A 23,725-nucleotide genomic window follows, 5' to 3' on the forward strand; every position below is an offset into this window, starting at 1 on the left:
ATTATCATCAAATTATCCTCATTATTTTATATGCAAATGAATGAATTTAATTTCTCTTACAAACAAATATGTGCTCTCAACTTACTTCTATTTTTGTTAACCAGACTAAAACGCAAAGAACACCTAGACCGACATACACTAGAACACCAGGAAGTGAGACCTCACGTCTGCCCTGACTGCGGGAAGGCCTTCAAGAGGAAAGAGCATCTGAACATCCATCGCACCATACACAGCGGAGACAAGAGCGAGTCTTGTCCTGTTTGTAATAAATGTAAGTGCTTTTTGCTAGATTATTATAGATAAGGAACTAAAGTAGTACTTCATACTGATCATTTATATTGAAAGGTTGTGAAGTATCCATATTATTTTTTACAGAACTATTGATGTGTATTGAAACGTGGTGAAAACTTTATGGTTATTACCTTCACCTAGATTAAAATTATTCTTAGCTATATTACCGATAAGTTTCATCAAAATCTGTTCAACCTTTTGCGCGTGAAGAAGTGTCACAATTATACACATATTATAGACTCGCAAACTTACGCTTTTTGAATATTTGTATGACACTTTACAACATCTCATTAAAATATGTTTTGATGAAAAATAAACGTAGCTCGAATTTTAGGAATGTAATTTTTAATGCAAAAATGTAAAAGATCCTTCAAAAATATTTTGTGATTTATTTTATATCAGATAGTCTCAATGAAGATATTTTAACATTTTCATAATCAAAAACTACATAATATGTAGTATAGAAAAAAGTTGTCGTGTGACATGAGCCTTAGTTCAAATAACAAGTAAAAGGGGTGAAGGTCACATAAAGGGTGCGAAATAATAACGATTTTGATCTCTCTTCTTTGCCCTTCAGTAGCAAGTAAAAAATATGAACCGTCTTTTTCTCGTTAGGCGACGAACTAAATCTTCGTAATATTATACATACGAAAGTTACTCGGTCTTACTATCTATTACGGTTTTACGGCAAAAAGTTTATACCGATTACGATGAAGATTGGTATGCAATTCCCACGGTACCTATATGAGTAAAAATAAAAAAAAACGTGGAAGACCACGGAACTATTTTTATCCCTGGTGTCCCCAAGGAACTATTTGGCGCAAGGAAAGATTAAGTTCAATTAATAGTTAGTTAATTTGTCGCATTCAATGCGTATTGTCACAAATATGCTCGCAATGAGACTCGGAGACTAATCGCATACCCGGATTTCATAATTGGTGGTATGTAACGTACGAAGCAGTAATATGCCGTTTTCTCATCTACCTAACTAGATCGGAATCTAGTTGGGACAGTCCTGGTATCCTGGTCCATAGTAAAGACTATTAAAAATTTAAATTTCAAAAGTAGACTACTTTTATCAGTTTGCGGGAAGTCTAATCTAGTTTGGACAGTCCTGGGCCAACAAAACTAACTAATACATTGGAGGCCGCAAAATATCTACAACAGTAAAAAAATACTGGTATAGTATGTATCAATATTTTTTACTATCTTCTTTTTGTTTACATTAATTTGGCTTTTCTTATGATAACAATATAAGAATGCCCAATGAACAACGTGCGGCGTACCTACCATGGGCGTAGCCAGCTTTGGGCTCAGGGTGGGGCAGCAGTCAACCTATCCCCCGGGGGAAGGCGGGGGCCCTCCGATTTTTTGTATCTTGAGCCGTTAATCTCAAACTTGTTAATCTTTTAATTTGAGAGGTTTATATTTTCAGGTACAGAAAATAAACAATCACACACAGCACAAAAGCCAAAAGTAGGAGCATGTAGTGTCTGAAGTCGCGAGCGATGCGAGCGCGAAATTTTTATCGGACTTAAACCAAATATTACGTAAAATGTAGCCCAAACGTACTTAAATTTTTGTTTGTTGACAAATGCAAAAATAAGGGCATATAGTTTCTGAATACGCGAGGGAAGCGAGCGCGAAATTTTAATCGGACTTAAACCAAATATTACGTAAAATTTAGCCCAAACGTACTTAACTTTTTGTTTCTTGAAAAATACAAAAAGAACATAGTGTCTGAAAACGCGAGCGAAGCGAGCGCGAAATTTTTATTACTTTTTAAGACTTAAAACCAAAAACTACGTAAAATGTCGCCCAAATTGCATTTCCGAAATTTTGATCACATCTACCAGTTCCATCTCTTTCAATGCATTAATTTTTGGATTAGATGGACGGCTCGGCTCGCTACGCCACATAGCAACTATTCTTTTGGGGAATACGGCTCGCTTTCAAATGACGCGCGCAGCGCGCACGTTCGGGAACTCGAGCGTGTATTTTGTTTTGATCGCGCTCTTTTCAAAGTCGACAATTTTTTTGTGCAATAACTTACGGATAGTACATATGATTGTTGATGCTGTTAGTTAGAGTTAGTAAAAAAACATTGTTTAATCTTCACCTTATAGGTCAAAAGCCAGGGCCCAGGGTGGGGCAAGTGCCCCAGCTTGCCCCAGTGTGGCTACGCCCATGGTACCTACCCTATTTTGCGTTCGGGGACTTCCCCGAGTCCTCGAGTGAATAGTTTTGTGTTCGACACCTCGAGTTAGATACTTTCGCATTTAAAATACATATGATAAAGATAAAAAAATCCTTTATATTTATTCCAAGTAGGCCGAAATTCAGCACCTTTTGAAGGTCAAATTTACAAGAGACAGCTCCCAGAACGCCCGCCTTTCACCACTTCCTATGTGTTTTTGCTGGGAAGAAATGGTGGAACAAACTGCCCAGCAACACAGTGACTGATAATAACTGACAAATGACAATATTTTTTAGCATTCTACCGCAAAGACCACTTGCGGAAACACTTGCAAACCCACACGAAGTTGTTCATGGAGCGCAATATGGATATTCCTGAACAGGAGTATGCGGACGCTGGGGGTGATGATATCAAGCAAGAAATCATTGATGAGTACACCACGCCTAGTACTGAAGAACATGGCATACAGATTATGGAGGAGGTCAGTATATGTATTGGTACCTAAATATTTATTAGATGTGAAAGTATGGTTAGGAGAGATTGAAAAATTCCAAAAGTTTTAGAACATGCTTTTAGTTCATAAAGATTCTTACGTCCTAAGATAATAATTTCAACCGAAACTGTTGAACAATAGAACATCCTCCAAGGTTCGCCACTTTGTTCGGTCTTCAACAACCACTAGAACCAATCTAATTACGTGGCCTTAATCAATATGTACATAGTTAAAATAGGTTCCTATTCCTATGTTTAGTTTTGTAAACCGGCAATGTGATCAAAGTTTTAGGATTTTTTTACGTCCAGACAAAGTTCACCTTGCTTAAAGGAAATATTTTTAAAGTAATCTATATTCCTAATAGATATAATAAAAATTATAAAAAAGTGATTGGCCACTCACATTAGCGTTCGAAACTCTAATTAATTCTCTTCGGTGAGCGCTTAGGGCTTTCCTTACTGTAGGCCAGTTTGAGAACATCTGGGCTCGCCGGCCACCGCACAAAAACCCATGTGTGTTGACAAAAAAGACTTAATGATCATTATAAACATCGTTCATTTATGCGGTACTAACTATCAATATGTATGCGAATGTCAGTTTATTTATCTTACATGAAAACGACTCAACCGATTCTGATACTATTTAGTATTGAGATAAATGTGAGGTGACATACTTACATTGATGAAAGTTAGGCTCCCATTATGTTAATTGATCAATAGGAAAATATGCATTAGTCTCAAAGATTAAACACAACAAAGACCAGCCAGCGGTTTTACCCGTGTCACATGGGAAATACTCTGTGCACCCAGAAAAAAGTGTTGTATGATTAGTCCCATAGACAAAATCTGCAGCTTCATAATATTCGTATTAAATAGAAGGTGCCATCTCACATAATGTTAAATCTAACAAAACAAAAACTTACACCGCTTTACCATTTTAGGAATCGGAAGAAAAGTTCAGCACAACGCCACAGTTCAAAGAGTCGTACTCTGCCGAGAGGCCGTATATGTGCCTCGTGTGTCAGAAGTCGTTCAAGAGGAAGGACCACCTCAAGATACACAGCTGGACGCATATGAAGAAGGATAAGGTTTGCTCCGAGTGCGGGAAAGGTGAGTTTTTAAATATATTTTGCATAAAATAAAAATATTTTAATAGGTACAACTAAACGCAACTAAATTCTCAGGTAATTATCGGGTAAAAGTAACCCATTTGTAAACCTCTTCCTTTTTTGGAAATCGGTTAAGAATAATAAAACCTTATCGCCAACTATGCGATATCGACTTATTACCGTTACTTTTTCTGAAAAAGTAGACAAGTAATAAATAGTTTAGTAAGTTGTTTATTCAAATATAGTTTTATTCTATTGTTTCACACACAATAGAGATAAATGCCCCAATAAGCCCGTTTAAAAATACTCTTGGTGTATTTATAATTATCATTTTTTCTACAAACTTCCGTAGCTTTAACAAAAAAGTCGTGCATATAATAAAATATTAATAATCACCTTACTATCCTGCAATTACGTTTCTTTTCAAAAGGGGGGTAACTGCGTCCTACTGATATAAGGATAACATAGTATGTACAACGCCCAATAACTCCGTACTGCGGCAACTTGTACGAACATGGTGATTAGGGCGAAATACCCCGAATGGGGGAGGCTTATGTAGGGCTTATGCGCATGGTACGCCATTGTAGGCTTTACGGAAAATAGGTTTTGTAACTACCTTCTAACTTGGTAGCACGGGTTTTCTACCTCCCATTTTGATCTTCTAATATAACATTTTAGGGTATTTATTTTTTTACCGGTGTACGTACCTTCAGGTAAATGCCCCAAGGTTTCGTTCAGCCCTCCCCTGACGCCCTGACAACCCTCCTTACGATAAACGCGCACGTGTGCAGTTTTTTATTTTAGAAAATAGGGGAGGGTCGCATTTCCAGCTAGATAGAAATAAAAATGTTCGTTATTTAAAAAGGGATCGAAGGGTTCTGCTTTTCCAAAGAGGCAAAGTAAAGGAGTTTATTATTCATAAAATATTTGAGCGCCTATCCCAAGTGCCAAAGCCAAGGTCGCGGTTAGGGGCGTGGTGGGCACCCCCTAAAGTTGTTCGTAGGTTACACCGAAAATAGGTATCAAGTTTCTGAATATTCCATTAAAGTAATGAGCTTCGGGAGAAATACTTTATCTTGCTACGTTCATGTTGTTTGATAAATTGAAAAGCTTAATTACTATTCGTAGTCAATGGCCAACGACCTTATTGCAAAGTTTTATTTCTGAATTCATTTTTAGTCGTAGCGTGGATGTTTTCTATTAACGGCTGTAATAAGTAGTTACCCATATAAGGGGTGGACCCTTGTCCCACCATTTATAATTCCACGTAAACTATGTAACACGCTTTTTTCTAAATGTCTTCGATGACTCAGCGGGGACCATTCAATCCAAAAAGTTTTTACACTTTAACGCAGGTACGTCTGACTCAGATGGTAGCCGTAAACGAAAAAAAAACCCTCCATGCTAAGAATAGTTTCCACAGGAAAAAGTACTTTATTTAAAGTACATTAAGGTTCTTATTTCGTTGTAGCTTCACATTTAGTGGGGGGTGATAACATGTGGTACATTTCATCTTTTCCTCTTCGAAGCAAGTTCTAGCGATGTGGAAGGCTGACTTTATGTTGCATTGTTATAAAAATAAAACTTTGTGAATGAATGAAGTAGAAACTATATTAATGGGCAGAAAAAATTAAGTTCTATCTTAAAGACTGGTTTACTGTACATAAAAAACATACACTAAAATTACCTTTTTGTAAACCCCATTCCCACGTCCCACCCTCAAGGAATTATGATGGAATATTTTTTTTGCGTCTCCCATTTTGAACCACAGGGGAGCAGCCCCTCCCATTTTTTGCAATATCTTTTTATTATTGGGCGAACTGAAAGCCCCCCTTGTCTTTGCACCTTTTTTTATGACACTAAAGTTTTTCTCAGAAACTCTAAAAAGGTTTACATTGCAAGAAGATATGAAAGAGTTTGGAATTGACGTTGTTCTAATCTAAAAGTTGTAGTGCCTGTAACAGGTGGTTTGAAAATGTTAGTGAGTCAGAGAGACCTGTAGGTTATTAGAATGGCAGGTGTTTTACCCCCTTTGGCTTAGGTATTAGGCTATTTAAATGCATACAGGATAAAGGGAAAATATGTGGTAGTATCCTATACTACTCCATTATGTATGTATGACACGATATTTTGTTCATGTATATGACGAAATTTTCCGATGTTTGAAACCATCTCCAAAAAATCTCATGGGAAAAGAAAGTCATCCTGTGTGTTATGTGTCAAATGCGTATTTGAGGCAAAACGATGCCTCACCGAAGGACGACTTTCACTTTTCATGCTACAACAAAAAAAACAAAAACAATTTGTTGAAGACCCAACCAACGGCTTGTTAAATGCGTAGGTCAAGGTATTTGAAGCATACTCCTTTGATGAAATGCTCTTACATTAATTGTCAGTACTTTATCACCCCAGCCTTTGTAGTATGTTGAAAACAGTCGACATCGTGTTGTATCGAGGATTATTTAGCAAAGATATTTGTTTGAAAAATAAAACTTTTATTTTAAGCCAACCATCAAAAAAAAAAAAATTACTTTAACTCTAGCAGGAAGACATTGGATACTTCAAAATTCTTAACTGTCAATCCTAACGTATTTTTAACCCACTGCAAATGCAAAATCCGAAGAGGGAATATTACTTTTATTTAGTCGTCTGCATATGTGGGGGATCCAACCTCCCCTCGTTGTTCACGAATCGACAGATTTTGACACAAATGCAAGTTGAGCGGTTCATAACGAGTTATTATTTGAACTTCATTTCCCAATAAGTTTTTCTTAAGACTTATTGAGAAAGACCGTCTATCATAAACTGCAGACTATAGATAGATGATTTTAATGAACCATTTCTCTTTTATTGGTAACATTATGTTTCTGTAAATACTTATAAAAGATAACTTGATAGCTCAACTTTAAGGACACAGATCCTGAACAGTTTTCGACATAAAGCCAGCCACAGGGGGACAGGTAAAATAACTCGTGTGACATATTCAGTTAATCCTTTACGTACACGAAACAACCTTACCTTCCACTTGTTACATAAAATTGAGATAGGTACAATAGAATGTAGTGAGTAATCGTGGATTTTGAGGATAAAGGTCGCGTCGTGACCTCCGTCCCCAGTCGACCTACCCTTGTCTCGCAGCTTTGCTCTTCAATTTTATTAATAGCACTACGAATTGAAGACCCCTCCCACACGAAACCACCACTACTACGTTCAATATGCGGGTGGTTAGGTTTTAAACTCTTTTAAACGCAACTATTTGTTGCTTGTGCAAACCGACTAGCGCAACCTTAACAATTTCTTACTTTCCTGTCCCAGATTACAGAAACTACGTTTGCATAAATCCTGTAATTATTCAATTTGGATATTTTGAACATAATCTTAATATTTTTTAAGATTCCTAAAACTGTCTGGAAAAAATTGAACATAGTCATAGCTTCAAGTTCTTATTCTAAATCTTGATATGCTTAACAAATAAAATGTGGGGTTTTATTAGATCGTTCGGTGGCAGGGTCGGCCATCTCCCTTTTTCTCCATTTCGCTCTATTGGACATGTCATCCTTGCCCCATCTGTAGCATAAGGCCGTTTCTTCCTGACCCGGTCGCTTCAGATCCCAGTATTTTTTCCTTACAAAAATGGAACAAGTTCTTCAGAAATATAGTGGATGTTATTTATGTTTTTGCGTAAGCTCGGTAGCGCTCATTGCCGAGTCATACAAAGACCATTGTATTACATGTATATGTTACTGTAAAAACCTGAACTGTAAATCCTAAGATTTTCCAGTAAAACCTAAGATTTACCGACATGAGTTGGTAAATGTAAGAATTAATTATAAAGTTACGATTTTTTCGGACTTCTACCATTTCAATTCAATATATCGAATACTTTTATTAATACAACTTCGAAATAAAAATTATTTAAATAGTTAGAATTTTGCGTAAGTTTTTGAGTAATGGTTACTTAAAAATAATGACGATAAATTGATTTATCATTGTTTTATTCCTAAAACCAATATTTACCAGTCCACATTGGTGAAACCTAGCATATACTGAATTCGAATAGTAATAGTCCGAAAAAATCCTACCTTTATAATAAATACTTACATAGGTACCTATACCAATCTTAGGTTTTACTGGAAAAACTTAGGATTTACCATAGTTCGGGTTTTTACAGTAACATATACATAGAAACAGGTATGGCTCACGTGCTTTCGTCAAATATCACATCTATATTCTCATTATATCAATACAGAAAAAAATTCAAGTCTGTTCCAAGCGAATAACTACTGCAAACTTGCAAAATGTAGTCTAGACAATTTTCCCTTTAAAATTATATTGGCATTAAGCTTAACTTTGGCCTCTAAAACAAAATGTTAGTATTCTATACTCCCACATCGATGCAAAGATCAACTGCGTGAGTGTGACAGGCTTCACTTACGACAGTTGCAGTCTTTTTGAGCAAGATTTGTACAGCTAGAGATCCTTCGACTTACTGATATGAAAGCGACATTATGAAACATATTGCAGCATAGGCTTGCTTTCTATCCTCGCGCAGTGAACGGGCTGGCCTTGCCCTCTCGTACGTAGGGTCGGAGCGAACCGGTCGTGCCCGTTACTCGCGATGGGCAGCTGACGTCACACGGGGTATCATTCCCCTCCCTTGCGTATAACAACGGGGTTGGTAGTGTTTTGTGAAGGATTATCCACTTGGCATGACAGTTGGGTGATGTATTCAATTTTTGAACCAACTCCAGAAAAACTAGGTCTCTTAATTCAAAGCATTGCAGCTAGCAGCATTGTCCTATTTATAACTTATTTATTCCTGCTAGGTCATCCCATCATTGCAGTTTTGTTAACGTCGAAAAGTATCCAAAGTAATGACATATGTACTCGTACAAGTTATGCAATGCACCCACCAGACTATTAACCCACGAACGAAGGAGCTATAAACAAATGTATAGGGCTCCTATCAGCAATATGGTCACAGCCAGTGAGTTCGCTGATCAACTAACTCTAACCGCAATATTCCTGTACCTACCTACATTTTGATAATGTGTGTTGGTTGGTTTCCACGAATCCCAATACTTTGTTGATAGTTGAACATTGGCGAATTCTAATTGATCTTCACTGGTTCAATTAAAGTGGTTTAGATCATCCACCAAATTCGGTAAAGTACCAAGCTGGGTTGAAATGTAGGTGAACTATTAATACCTCTCTCTCTTTGCAGTAAAAGAGGCACGATATCAAGTAATTTTATTATTCCGATTTGGCCATGTTTGAAATTCGCTAGTCGTTATAAACTTGAATTTTCGTGGATGTGTAGAACTAATTACAGAATAGCTGAATGTGGGCGTAAAAGGGAGGATCAAGGGTGGGGCTTATAACCTTGAAACTATATCCAAAATTTATGTAGCTTTAGGTTCGTACTTGTAAGTCTACATGAACATGAACGCAGACGAGTCTTAAACATTTTAGAATACTGTAAACTTACGTTCAAGCCTAAAATGCGTACATTTCCAATATTGTATACCTTCTTAGATATACGTCATGTGGAAAGTAAACAGAGTAGAATATACCTATGGTCATTACTAAAGTGATCCTTAAATCTTCGGTGCGTCGGCCGCACCTAGGTTTGGTTAGGTAATCTGCAGATGTGCCAACGTTGCCTCACATACTAGCTTTTAGGATTCTGAACTAAAGTGGTAGAAAAGGAATACCCAAACAGGCCCTGTCCTGTCTGTCCGTATGAAGCAAACTTTAGATAACGATCGACCTTATTTTGTTAAGTCACTTTATATCACAAAAAGAAGTTTTGAAATAAATGTTGCTTTCATTACAAAACTATGACAGAACCATGAGGTTTTAAAGTAGTTTTACTAAGTTATCTGGGGCCATGATTCAGAAAGATCATCGCAAAATTAAAAACCATAGCTGAGTATGTCTGACCTCCTCAAGGCAGGTATCCGAAAATTTTCCAAAGAAGTCTATTTACAGTCTTTTTCCATATTTTCAACTTTTTTTTAGCAATTATTTCCAAAAATATTAGTAATCAAAAAATGATGACACGTTAGGCTTGCAATTATAAAATAACACTTTACGTGTAGGGGAAGCACCCTAATAAAAAAAAATACACTTTTTATTTTTGGACTTTGTCGGCGTGGTCGGTGTAGATATTGGTACGAAACGGCTTTCTTGTACTAATGATCACTGAGATAATCCGCCGTCGGACAGACATGGCGAAACTATAAGGGTTTTCTTGCGACAATTGAATCCTAAAAATGCCCTTTTGGTGATATTTAAAAAGTTTCGCAAAAAAAGAGCGGTGTTACCATATGAAATAAATCACAATCTACTATTGCTGATGTTGTTGGCCTAGTGACGCACGAATGGCGCGCCTCTCTTTGCAATCCCGCGTATGTGTAGACCTTTGTATGACCCTGTTTTATAAGGTAAATCGTAAGGGTTCAAAATGTATGTAGCAAAAGGTTGATATCAAGTTACAGCAACAGATTTACCTTTAATAGTAAGAGGGTGAAAGGTTCTTAAGATTATTCGGAGTCATAAACAAATTCTTTTTATGACAAGACTATTTATCGGAAACTAAAAGGTGTGAATAAAAGAGAGTTTTCGTCTTATTCTTCTGTATTTATTAATTTAATGAACTTACATGAATTGTAGCTAAATATTTACCAATCTATGGATAGGAAGACAAAATGTAAATATTTATTTAATTAATGAACTTGCATGCATCGTAGCAAAATTCTACGTATCTGGTCAGGAAGACAAAATGTTAAATCTCTAAAATGTATTATAAACCTACATATTTACGTCTACTTCATCTTCGGATTAACGCACGCGATTCATAACTTCGTTCAGTGGCACACTGCTTAAAAATACCACACATGAGTCTAAGCCATTGGGGTACGAGAATAATAACTTGTCTCCATACTTCGCAATGAGCAGGCTTTTCACCGTCTCAACGTTCACGACCGCATCTTTCACCTCAGTCAGCTTCGCCAAGCGTTTGGCCAGATATGACACCTCCAAACAGCAAGTCGCCAGTTTTCCATCTATCTCCACTAACAGTCTCTTCAAACCCTTGAACATATCCTTCCGCGATATCTTACTAACACGTTTCTTTTGGCAGCAAGTAGAAACTTTGATATACTTTAAATAACACTCTTTATGGAAGTACATACCTTTGTCAATCATGGCTTCAGGTGAATCGTACATACTTATTTTTGTATATACCCTGTCTTGCTTTTTATGTGCGGCTTCATATATGAGCCTGGCCGCCGACAGTCTAGAGTGCATTGAATGTGGGGTCTTGTTTTCAGGATTTAGTTGTTTGTCACAAATTAAGCATTTGACAATATCTTCTCCAGATATGGAACGAATTCTCGACGATCGAACGGCTTTGATGACGGAACTGAATTGTACATCTTCTACTTTGATGTCGATTTCCTCATGTAGATCTTCTTGTTTGGTCATAACCTGATCCTGGTTACTTTCTTCGACAGCGATGTAAGTTGCGGCACAGTCCTCGTGCCACGAGAAGCACTGTTTGACCAAATTTTCATTGTACAGGATAGAAAATTTGTTTCGGACAGCATCCTGACGTTGTTCAGCCACTTGCTTTATGATGTCATATGTTTGTGCGTCCGGCTCCGTAACCAAATTTCCCGGTTTGTTACAAAACAGGCACCAAGTGACCTTTGGCCTTTCCACACTAAAACTTGCCACTCGCAGAGACATTTGTAAACTAGATCACTGTGACGAGCAAACGTTGATAGAACAAACGACGTTAGGGCGCGTAGATACTGAAACTGCAACTGACAAATGCAATCCATATAAGAGTTATATCCTAACTATGTAGGTGTATTTGGAAGAAGCTGCGCGGCGCAGCGCTCCCGTGGACGAACAGGTGTCCGCACGCGGGGCGAGGCACGGGAGGAGCCACATGACACTCAAATTATTACTGGAAATCCCACGCAGAATTCCATATCACGTTAATGTTGAGTCAGTCTATGTATATTAAAAAAATACAAAAGTATATGATAGAGTACAACTTAGGTCAAGTACTTGCGAAATGTGGTTACTCAGAATTCCTTTAAAAGATTCAGAGTTCTTTATTATCGGCTGAAATATATCAATCAGACCAAATGAACCGTGGATCATTAAACATTCCAGCAAACTCCGAATTGTTGATTAATTGAAAATACGCACGTTAGAAACTAGCCTCGAGAACTTTAATTTCATATATTTTTAAAATATTTTTAGTACATATGTACTAAAATAAAAATGTAGAGTTTCCAATTTCCCGCCATAAAATACAGACACCCACTTTTGACCTAGTATCGGACTACATAAACTGTATAGCGACTTAAATCAATATCGAGTGCCCAGTTTACAATTACGTGGCACCAACACATGCACACATAGCAACCAGTCGACCTTTTTAGACCCTCCCCTATTTTAGGGGCGATCCCCCATGGGCCATACGAGGGGGCAGAAATAGGGTGGTTCAAGGGACGCTAGATTATGGACGGTTTTAGAGATCTAATTTATTTTTGGGAGGGGCGCTCGGGGGCTGCAGACGGGATTATTTTTAGGGTCGAAGCCGACCCCTACAAAATGTTAGCTGGAATGTTCCTTGGTGGAATTAATTTTGGTTTTGTATATTTTGTGATGGTGAATTTTCGTTCTAGTAATTACTTTGTTAAGCAGAAAAATATTCAAAATTATTACAAAGATTTTGGCAAATAACTAGATTGTAGACTATCTTTCGTAGACAACGGACTAAGAATTATATCATTAACTAGTTGAATACCGTGGTTTCTTCCGCGTTCTGAAAGAATTTCTTCACACAAAAGTAGCACTGCCACGTACGTGCTTAAAATTTACTCAGAACTGCATTAAGGGTCAAATTCCGTGAAGCATTCTTCAAAGCCATTTCTTAATCATAACTAATTGAAGGTATTGATTTTATATTCAATTTCACGATAGTTCACTGGCCTATTGCGTTTACCGGGACAGCCGCAACGTAGGTCGATACTCCCCAGCATAGCTTATTCCTAAGTGAGGGTACAATTCTGAGCTTGATAGCTTTGAGCACGTCAAAAAGGAAATATTTACGTTTGTATAAGATACTTAAAAAAAAGAAACAAAATCATAATAACTGTTGGTTCAAACTACTGCTATCGCTGTCCACTAAAAATGTAATAAAACAAATGGGGGCTACTTTTTTAGAGTTCTTCTGTATATTACATGTTCTTAACACATGGTTTCTTTACTCTCCAGGTTTCCACACGGATGATCAACTGTTAGTACATATGAACGTGCATTTGCAGCCTTATAACATGTACAGCGGCGATGAGGAGTACCTTACGGGAGAATCAGTGTCCAACGACCCCTATGTGAGTAGCAATTACAATGATATGGAATTTAAAAAAAATCGTAAGACAAAAATAAATCTCATCGTACTAACAAAAAATAAAACCGAATTCAATAATAATCTGCCTTAAAACTTCTTTTAAGTCTTCTATTCTATTCTATTTTTATTTATGGCACTCCATGTCGATGCAAACGTCGACGATTCTGCCAATGACAAGTGGAAGGAGAAGCAAGTAGTGCTTGTGATTGACAAAAAGACAAAATTAAGTTGATGTTGTAGTCAAACTTGTGTAACTTATCGTGTTAGTAGGACGGCACTGAAACAAACAGAAATACATTTACATATATAAATAATAACAAAATGTTAGTAACATAAAACAAGTAACATATATACCACATTTATACAAACAGTGGTCTAAATAGATAGGCCAGAGTTTATAATTTAATATTATTACGATGGATAGACATCAATAGCGCCTGGAGCAGTTCTGGACAGGAGTAAGTTAAGAGGGAACGGAAATTAGTAGGGAGAGGAATCTTCAGTTTTTGGAGACGACCATATAAATCAAAAGATGAGTTATTGGGACAATTAAAAAATATATGGTCCAGGGAACCCTCATCCAGTCCACACTCGCAGAGAGATGAGTCCTGCACCCGAATTTTGCGCAAGAAGACCGGAGTACAACAATGTCCTAAACGTATCCTGCATAGAACCGAAATAACTTGTTTAGGGTATTTTTTAAAACGAGTAAACCACGGTTTCGATTTTACTACCGGTTGGATAGCGTAGTACGAACTACCCTTCTTTCTGCTGGAGATATTCCACCATTCCTGCCACGAGGTCTCAAGACTCAATTTAGGTATGTTTAGTAGGTCATGCCCTTGAAGGGAGAAGTGTGCAAGGTCCGCTGATTCAGATGTGCATGCATCTTTAGCCAATGCGTCGGCACATTCATTTCCCGTTATACCGCAATGACTGGGAATCCAAACTAGGTGGACAACTTTCTCTTGCCGAGTGCAAGAGAAAAGGGACTTTTTGATATCTAGGACAATAGGACAATGGAGTTTAGATCTAAAGGAATTCTGGGATAGGGCTTGGAGGCAACTAAGGGAGTCAGTAAAGATAACTCCGAAGTTGATCTCATGGGACTCTATAAAGTGACAAGCTTCCAATAATGCCACGCACTCGCCTGTAAATATAGAAGACTCCTTTGGGCATCTGAATTTCATAATAATTTTCGAGTTCTGGTAATAAACCGCGGCTCCAGTATAACCGTCATTGAATTTGGAAGCATCCGTGAAGAACCTTTGAAACCCAGACCATCGTTCACCCAAAACCGCATTAAAGGTCGAATTTGCCGATGGGGAGTTTTTAGATATGCCAATATTATAAAATATATTAGGAGTGAAGCAAAGTACATCATAGGGATAATTAAATAAAGGAAGCCTGGGATGTGATGCAATAGGAGATTCTAAATTTTGAAAAAATCGGAATGCTTTAAGGAATAAGGGGATTTCTTTATGTTCCCAATATTTTGAGCTGTGACAAAGAGTGTCAAGCTCTCTGAGTTTTGGGATGAGAGGGTGGGATGATTTAGGAATAACCCTGGACAAAAAACGGGAAGCAAGGTACTGACGTCTCAGGGCTAAAGGAGGTTCAGCGCATTCGACCTGTAAGGCGTTAATAGGCGACGACTTCATGCATCCTGTGATGATCCGGAGGCATTGAGATTGGATCCTATCTAAGCCGGCCAAGGCACCCTTGTTACCAGGAATCACCAAGTGTGACCCATAATCCAGAATGCTACGGACTAAAGCATTATAAATTAATTTCATAGTGAAGGGGTGTGCCCCCCACCAGACCCCAGAAAGAGCTTTCAAAATGGAGATGACTCGTTCGCATCTTTTGATTAGATAATTTATGTGGTGAATACCGGATAATTTTGAATCTAAATAAACCCCTAAAAATTTTGCCTTTTTGGCTACGGGGATGCCTTGACCTTGGATGTTCACTGAGACCTGAGGGATCAGTCGTTTTCGGGAGAAGATCACTACCGAGCTTTTTGGGGCGGATAATGAGAGACCATGGTCCAGAAGCCATGTGTGCAGAGAGTCCAGGAGAGACAGAGAGATGAGGCAGCATCCTCGATGGATGGATTGACAACATACAACGCCAGATCATCAGCGTATTGCAGTAAATGACAATCAGAATTAAGGCTGGAGCCAATGTCTGCCGTGTAAAGATTGTAGAGTAAAGGGCTTAGAACAGAGCCTTGAGGAAGGCCCTTCCACGTCTGCCTCACCTCGAATACCTCCCCCTGCACTCTGAGCATTAATGAGCGAGACATAAGGAGTGCGCATATACATTGTACCATCTTACCCGGAATCCTCAGCTGTTGCAGTTTCTGCCTGAGAACTGGAAGAAGAACGCTGTCGTATGCGGAAGATATGTCAAGGAATGCGGCTACAGCAGATTCATTTTTGGAAAAGGCTGTACGGATGTCGGTTACCAAAATTGCCACACTATCCATGGTACTAAGCCCCTTTCTAAAGCCAAACTGGTGGCTCGGCAGTAAATCCCTAGACTCAACCAACCACTCAAGCCTATTTTTAATTAAGTGTTCCAGTAACTTGGCCAACACTGAGGACAAAGCAATTGGTCTAAGGCCATTCGGATCATCAGCAGTCTTGCCAGGTTTCAAGAGCGGAATAACTATTTGAACTTTCCACTGGTCAGGAACCCAACCATATTGATAGCAATAATTGATAATCTCCAGGAAGTATTGCTTAGCTTGAGAACCGGAATGAGCTACAAATGAGTACGGTATGCCGTCTATGCCTGGGGCGGAATCCCTAACATGACGTAACACCGCATCAAGTTCCTCCAACGAAAATGGTTCATTCATAGGATCGTCCAAAATATTTACAGGCGGTAGCAGAAGTTCTGGAAATGAAGGAACATAGGCTGGAGCAATTTTGTCGAAGAAGGATTCAGCAGTTTCTCTCGTGATGGGGGAGGAGATAGATGGGGAACAGCCTCGCCTAAAACGGTTAATGCTCTTCCATACTGCTGATATGGGAGTGGAAGGGGATAGAGAAGTGCAAAACTTAACCCAACCACGACGTTTCTTCTTATGAAGAAGCCGCCGAGATTGAGCAAACACTCGTCTGTACCGTAGGAGATTGTCGCTATTCATCGCTTCATTGTACTGTTTTTCGGCCTCTTTCCTTTCTTTGACAGCCGATGTGCATTCTTGATCCCACCACGGCGGTGACGGGATTTTATTTCTGGCAGAGTTACGCAATGAAAAGGAAGTGTCTGCACTTGAAGTAATGGCCGAGATAAAGCCATCGTAACAACTCTTAGCATGGCAGTGACCAGAAGAAACTTGGGAACTCGAAGTTAAATTTGGAAGCAAACTGATTTTCTCCTCCAGTAAAGATGAAAACTTCGACCAATCAGGTTTGGTCAGGTTGTACTTCAATAGTGGAGGAGAAGTTTTCTCTAAATAGGTTTTATTAAGAAAAGTTATAACAATAGGGTAATGGTCGCTACCATGCGTAAGGCTAGTACATTCCCAATGAATTGATGCCGCCAACTCTACTGAACAGAATGTGAGGTCTACACAACTCTTTTGCTGACCGGGGAGGGATCTACGAGTAGGACTACCATCATTTAGGATGCAAAGGTCTAGGTCATCCAAGATTTCTACTAAACCTTCCCCAAAAGAATCACAGCGATTGGAACCCCATCTAAAATGGTGACAGTTGAAATCACCCATAACAAGGACGGGTCCTACAATATTGTTTAGGATGTCTCTAATAGTACCTAAGAACCTGTGCTGTGGGTGGGAGATATAGACAGATAGGACTGTGATACCTTCAACTCTAGCTGCGACTACATTCATGTCACCATCCAGAGCAGAAAGGCTTAGGGTTGAGAGTGGAACACGATTATTAACAAGGAGAGCCGACCCTCCATAGCCATCAGATCTGTCACATCTGAGAATATTAAAAAGTGGTATATTAAAACTGAGACTCGGGGTAAGCCAAGTCTCAGCAATTGAGCAAGCCAAAGGCTTAAATTTATTGAGAAGGAATATGAGGTCGTGTTTCTTATGCCACACGCTCCTCACATTCCATTGTAGGAATATTTGACGGGACGCCATTTTTAATATTTGAGAGCAAGTTAACTAGTTGATAGGCAACGTTGGACGGTATTTGTGCATTATTAGAAGATAAAATTGTACTTAAAAGTTTAACAAGAATTTCTATCAGTGATGAAGTATTATTATCGACGAATGGGTTATTTAAAGCGCAGCCATCAGGCTGTGAAGATGCAGGGGAGTTAATGATTTGCTGATGAGCAGCTTTATCGTAAGAGGGAGATAGAGGGGCATGGGTCTTCGGCTTAAGAAAAACGGTTTTGCGATATGACTGAGTGGGGGCAGGAACTGCTTTTGTAGCATTCGCGTAGTTGCGAGAAACAATTGGGATAGTTTTGCTGGCCTCAGCATATGAGAGGGACTTCTCAGCCATAACGGTCTTAATGGCCTTCTGTCTGCCCAGCTCCGGGCAAGATTTGCTATTCGCAAAATGATTCCCCGAGCAGAGCACACAAAATGCCTCCGCCTCAGAAATGCTGCAACCATCACCAGGGTGATCATGGCCGCACTTACTGCAGCGGGGTTTAGACCGGCAAACAAGTTCCACATGACCGAACCTACAGCACTTACGGCACTGGATGGTGGGGTAGACATACTGTTGGACTGGGAGGGAAGTATAACAACAGAAAACTCTTTGTGGTAATACCTGACCGTCAAATGTTAGAACACATGTTTCTGTTGCCTTAAATTGTGTCACTCCATCAATCACCACTTTCCTATTTATGCGTCGCACTTTTAGAATTTCACCACAACCTGAGGGGACTTGTAGATACCTTTGAGCTTCCTCTTCATTTAGATCAGTGGGCACACCGGTAACAACACCCATGCGAGTAATATTGAAAGTAGGGATAGACGCAACAAAACTATTTTTGGGAAGGATGTTATTAATAATAAATGAATTCGCATCCTGAGGGGATTTGAATTCTACCGACACACGGTTCCTGCCAACTTTTTTAACGCCATCGCGGACAATGCAAGTTATGTTGTGTTTTTGAAGGAATATGCCAAAAGTAACTGGATGCAGAGAGGTACCGGTGTTAGGCTGGGGTTCCAATCGAGAGACGTGTACAATGAACGGTGCCTTATCAGTAGCAGAGTACCTGCTGCGGCCAATTAAATTCTTTAGTTGTTTCGGTGGCGGGGTTGACACGGCAATGTTTGCATCATCTCCGGAGCGTTTCCTGGCATTCGAGGGTGATGAGGTGAGGGAGTCCGCGATGCTGCAAGCAACATCGGCGAATTGGGAGAGTGGGTAATTGGGGGAAAGAGGAGCAAATGCAGAGATGTCGGGAGGATCGGGGTCGGGGGGTTTATTGAGTTCCATAGTGCTTGTTAAGCCTAGTTAATTACCTAAATAACACTACACTACTGGTAACAAACACAAGGACAACACACAATCACAAAAATAAGTCACAAAAGATCACTAAAACACTGAAAACAGCTGAAAATTCTAGGCACACGTGCTTACCAAAGACACTCTGTGGCGAGCTCTTTTAAGTCTTACAAATTATACTATTCTGAAAAACGCATCATAATCGTGCGATAGTCACGGTAAGTCGTTTAAAAAGTGGCGCATAGTAAGGTAATATGTAACATGCTTGCACATAAAAGTACTTGTTACGTGTTTAAGGGCAAAGATCTCGACATTACAGTTACACCTTACCAAATCGTTAGAGATGAGTGAAGGGCGCTGCTTATGCATAGCGACCTTATTTTCTTACTTTGCATTACAAAATCAAACTGCCTCACAAAGCGAAGGCTGAAAGTATTTAAATAAAGCTCATCGCCAACTTAGACGTTCGTTTTTCTTAAAACAACTGATTTCTTTGAAAATTTATAGTGCACAGTTGGGCCTAAATTATGAATTTTTACATGCAAATTATTTATTGTAACCATATTCTTACAAACAAATCTTTCTTCCCCAGTCATCAGACAACAGCCTACTAGTAGCGCGGTCGTCAGCCCGTCCTATCGAGAGCAGACCGCACGAGTGCGACATCTGTCACCGGCGGTTCAAACGCAAGCAGCATCTGAAGGTGCATCTCAATGTGCACACGAAACACCAGTTCAGTGTGTGGTGCTCTGTTTGTGGTGAAGGTAAGTTTTAAACTGCATCATTTGAGAACGATTAAATATTTATGCTGAGTCTCGATTTTGTTCCCCAATACTTCGATCATCTGCCTTTAGCCGACTATATTGGGGTCTGCCTCCAGTCTATCAGGATGCAGTTGAATACCAGTGTTCCAAAAGTAACAAAAATAATTAAATATTTAACCATGTTGGCTAGCACACGTCAATTGGATTCAGCCTGATATGATGATCAAACCATTAAAGAACATTGAACATCCTAAAAAAGGTGGAGAAGTCTTTTTGATCATTAATGGAGTATTTTAGAGAAGTACTGGAACTAGGTAAAAAAACGTAATACTGATACATATTCTGGACATTCATCGTTCTATACTCAAGCTTGCTATCATTTGTACCTTTCGATTTGAACATAATAAATCCATGCCCAACAAACACTCTTTTACTCAATTTTACCTTCATCGGAACCTGTGTATTCCTTCCAGGTTTCCTCTCAAACGAGCAGTTCGAGACTCACCAGTGCAGTGAACAGCAGAGCTCAAGCGACCAGTACGATGACACTGCGCCACAATCGCCGACAGTCGACACACCGCAAGAGGCCAAGAAGGAAAATAAATATCCGGAGGAATATGTAAGTTTTGCTATGTAGCTCTTTAGTTTCAGATTGGTGGCTGGATTGGGTCATTTGAATTGGTGACATACCCAACCCTTTATGTAAACCCATTAGGGAGTATCTCAATATACTCCCTGGGAGTGCATAAGAAAGTACATGAGAGAGTATGGGGTTTTCCTAGGGGGGTATACAGGAGGGATAATACATAAATGAGTTTATTTTATAGGAATAGGTACACAAGGGAATACCTAAGGAAGGATAAAGGTCGAGTTGTGGTCATGCTCACAGTGCCCACTATGGTAGATCCGCCACTGATTATCACCGTAAATATAACATTTGCTTTAAATATTTGACTCAACGAGCCACAAATATCACCGAAAGAACCAATCCTCTTATTTATACATAAGGATAAAGAAAGTAGTAAGAAATAAATAACCATAGGTACATTTTCGTCGTTTTAAACTTGGATTTCTCAGAATTTATAAGGGTGATATCTTCCAGATGGACGTAGGCGACCTAGCGTCACTAGACTGCGTACAATACGTACAAGTAGAAGAGAAAGAGTTACCGACGCCGCAGCGAGTGTTCGTCTGCAAGTACTGCTCCAAGCCATTCAAGAGGAAAGACCACTACAAGATACATCTGCACATACATACCGGTGTTAAGTCTTTCTTCTGTACCGATTGCGGGAAAGGTGAGATATTTTATAATTTTAAATTTGTTAAAAAACTAATGATACGGCGCGGCGTCTATTGTGTGAATGTTTGCTAACCACCGGATGTTTACATGTTATTCATCGAACATATTCAAATATGTTTTACATATTTTTTTATTACACAATTTAAAATTTAAAAAAAAAACAGGATAACAAATAAATAAATGACAATAACCTACTGAGTTACGCTCGCTGTCCAAATCTCGAAGATATAAAAAAATGTTATTTGCGGGACCGACGCTACGATGTTCTTACAACTAATGAAAACCCACACTATTTTGAGTTGTTTAAAAAATATTTTGATTTAATTTTAAAATTACGATCTTACTACTGAAAACCACACTATTTTGAGTTACATAAAATTATTTTTTATTTTTAAAGTTTTTTCTTCATATGATCGCATAAATAATTAATTATTCTTTCTATTCAAGGTTTCTACCGCAAGGACCACCTACAAAAGCACATGCTAGTGCACAACAAAGTGAAGACTAAGAAAGAGATCCCGGATCTGTTCCCCATCAACAAGCTACCTAAGAAGAAACAAGTCTTGCCAGAGATCACTATACATGTAAGTATATAGTTTCACCCGCGTTCCTTAGAAACTACTGACCGAACCTAACTAACTAACCAAAACTAACTGCTGATTTCTATAGCCTATCCGTTACTTTGACAATGAATGTCTCAAAACTCAAACTCAAACTCAAATTTTTTTATTTCAAATAGGCCTATGAAAGCTCTTTCGAAACGTCAAAGTTAGGTGCACGGTTCCAAAGAGTTGGTCTCATGGAGAAGAACCGGCAAGAAACTCCATGGACACTCTTTTTAAAAGAAAATAAAAATAATTACAAACATACAGTTTTCTATCTAGCCCTGAGAATGTTATACAATCCAAATTGAGCTAAAAATGTATTAATAAATTATACAAAATAATTTTAGTGCAATCGTTGTCTGACTTATATTTTTGGATTTAATATCAAAATTCATATTTGTAATCGCAAACATCGAATATAAAAATCCACCAACAAGGTTTGGAAGAAACACCAAATTTACCTTACAAAAAAATACAGGTTTTCATAAAGAAAATCTTTATATTCCAGGCGCCTTCAAACACAAAACTGCGGGTCCCCCTACAAATCAAAGTACCATACCAGATGGTGATGTCTATGGACAACGGCGAACAGAGAGCTGTCACCATAGACCCGCAGGCTTCACCACAAGCTTCTTAATGTAAGTTCAATCATCTCTCTAGCCGTTTCCCAACTATCTCGAATACCAGTGTGCCACATGGAGCGACTGTAAATTCATAATATAGTGATTTTATTTATTGATGGCAAAAATTAACACTGTTGTATGTATGAAATATATTTGAGATGAGGTTCAAAGCTATCCTTAAAGACACCATGTAGCTTGTACTCCTCAAATAAATATGTACTAAGTCAGTCTTATCACACAATATTTTGCTTTAATTTTAAATGTTGTTTCATCATGATAATCATCATTCTTAAAGTTGAGTCATGATAATAAATTGTTTTCATTTTTATTTTCACTTATATGCCATATTGCCGGCTTCATAAAGTTACCTTAAATATTATGACGAAGGATAGGCTTGAGAATTTAAAGAAGATATTTGTAAATACATACTTATAAGACTATCTGCTCAAGCCAGTGAGCATAAAGATGGTTGAATAATTACGACTTTAATAAAAACTATTTTCCCCATTTTAGTATTATTGAGAATCTATCTTTTATTATTTCTAATTGTGTCTGCATGCTTCATATAAAATAATCATGATTTATTAATTAACTTATAAAAAAATATGTATTAAAACCTGCATGTTTGTTAACCGACTTGCCGAAAAAGGAGGAGGTTTTCAAATAAAATGCTTGAATTCACGAGAAAAAAGTTGGAAGATTATTTTATATGGAGTAAAATCATAATTGTACATAGGATTAATATTATGAAAGAAAAATCGAAAGTAGGTGACAAAATGTAAATTAAACAATTTCAGAGCAAGTTAATAAAATACTAACAGCCTTACTACAAAAACTTAAACAGCTGTTGAACACTTGTCAAAAAAAATGTGGCTGCAAAGAGGACCTTATTTCAACGTCATAATTTGTCATTTTTTAGACCAGTGTTCAACAGACGTTTAAAAGTTTTTTTGGTATGACGGTAAATGTCTACCTACTTGTAATTAATTTATCATGATGAATTTCAAATGATGAAAGTCACCTACTTTCTTTATAAAAGCACTGGGTCCAAAACTTAGATTTATCCTGATCTCAGTCTTATTTGCATATCTTTATTATTATCTTACAATTTATCTTAGAATTAACATTGAATGTTCTTTGGTAAAACTTTGTTCGATTTATATAAAGTTTCTTATGTGTACATGACGTGGGAATTAAATTGTTAGTGTGTAAGTGTGTCACATATCGTGCCATGATAACCAAATATCATTTGCCTTGCCAGTTATAAGGATTAACATTGTCTGTACTTACTTGCATAACAAGTCTCTCGAGTCTGGAGTGGATTATCCTTGATTTTTTTGTTTCTGGGAGACTACAGTAAGCCTAGAGTAAAAAAAAACCAGCATACTTAGTTTAATTTTGTCGAATGTGCTAAAATAATAGTAATTTCCTTCCTTCTTTCTTTGTATAACGTGA

The 23,725-nt window shown here is 38.1% G+C and overlaps 1 protein-coding gene across 1 annotated transcript; it reads left to right on the forward strand.

The window, feature by feature from the left end:
- The first annotated feature begins 36 nt into the window (after positions 1-36).
- Positions 37-22,857, forward strand: LOC135118767 (zinc finger protein 436-like). Its single transcript, XM_064041613.1, has 9 exons — positions 37-271; positions 2,785-2,969; positions 3,922-4,090; positions 13,387-13,502; positions 19,571-19,742; positions 20,216-20,361; positions 20,845-21,037; positions 21,490-21,626; positions 22,156-22,857. Exons 1-9 carry the CDS (start codon positions 37-39, stop codon positions 22,282-22,284), a joined length of 1,482 nt encoding a protein of 493 aa, XP_063897683.1. The 3' UTR covers positions 22,285-22,857.
- The last annotated feature ends 868 nt before the right edge of the window (positions 22,858-23,725 follow it).

This window comes from Helicoverpa armigera, chromosome 2, assembly GCF_030705265.1.
Source record: "Helicoverpa armigera isolate CAAS_96S chromosome 2, ASM3070526v1, whole genome shotgun sequence".
NCBI classification, from domain to species: Eukaryota; Metazoa; Arthropoda; class Insecta; order Lepidoptera; family Noctuidae; genus Helicoverpa; species Helicoverpa armigera.

Coding starts and splice junctions, on each gene's coding strand:
- LOC135118767 (XM_064041613.1), top strand. CDS start 37: ATGAATGAATTTAATTTCTCTTACAAACAAATATGTGCTCTCAACTTA. Junction 13,503..19,570: donor CAGTGTCCAACGACCCCTAT/GTGAGTAGCAAT, acceptor TTTCTTCCCCAG/TCATCAGACAACAGCCTACT. Junction 21,627..22,155: donor TGCCAGAGATCACTATACAT/GTAAGTATATAG, acceptor TTTATATTCCAG/GCGCCTTCAAACACAAAACT.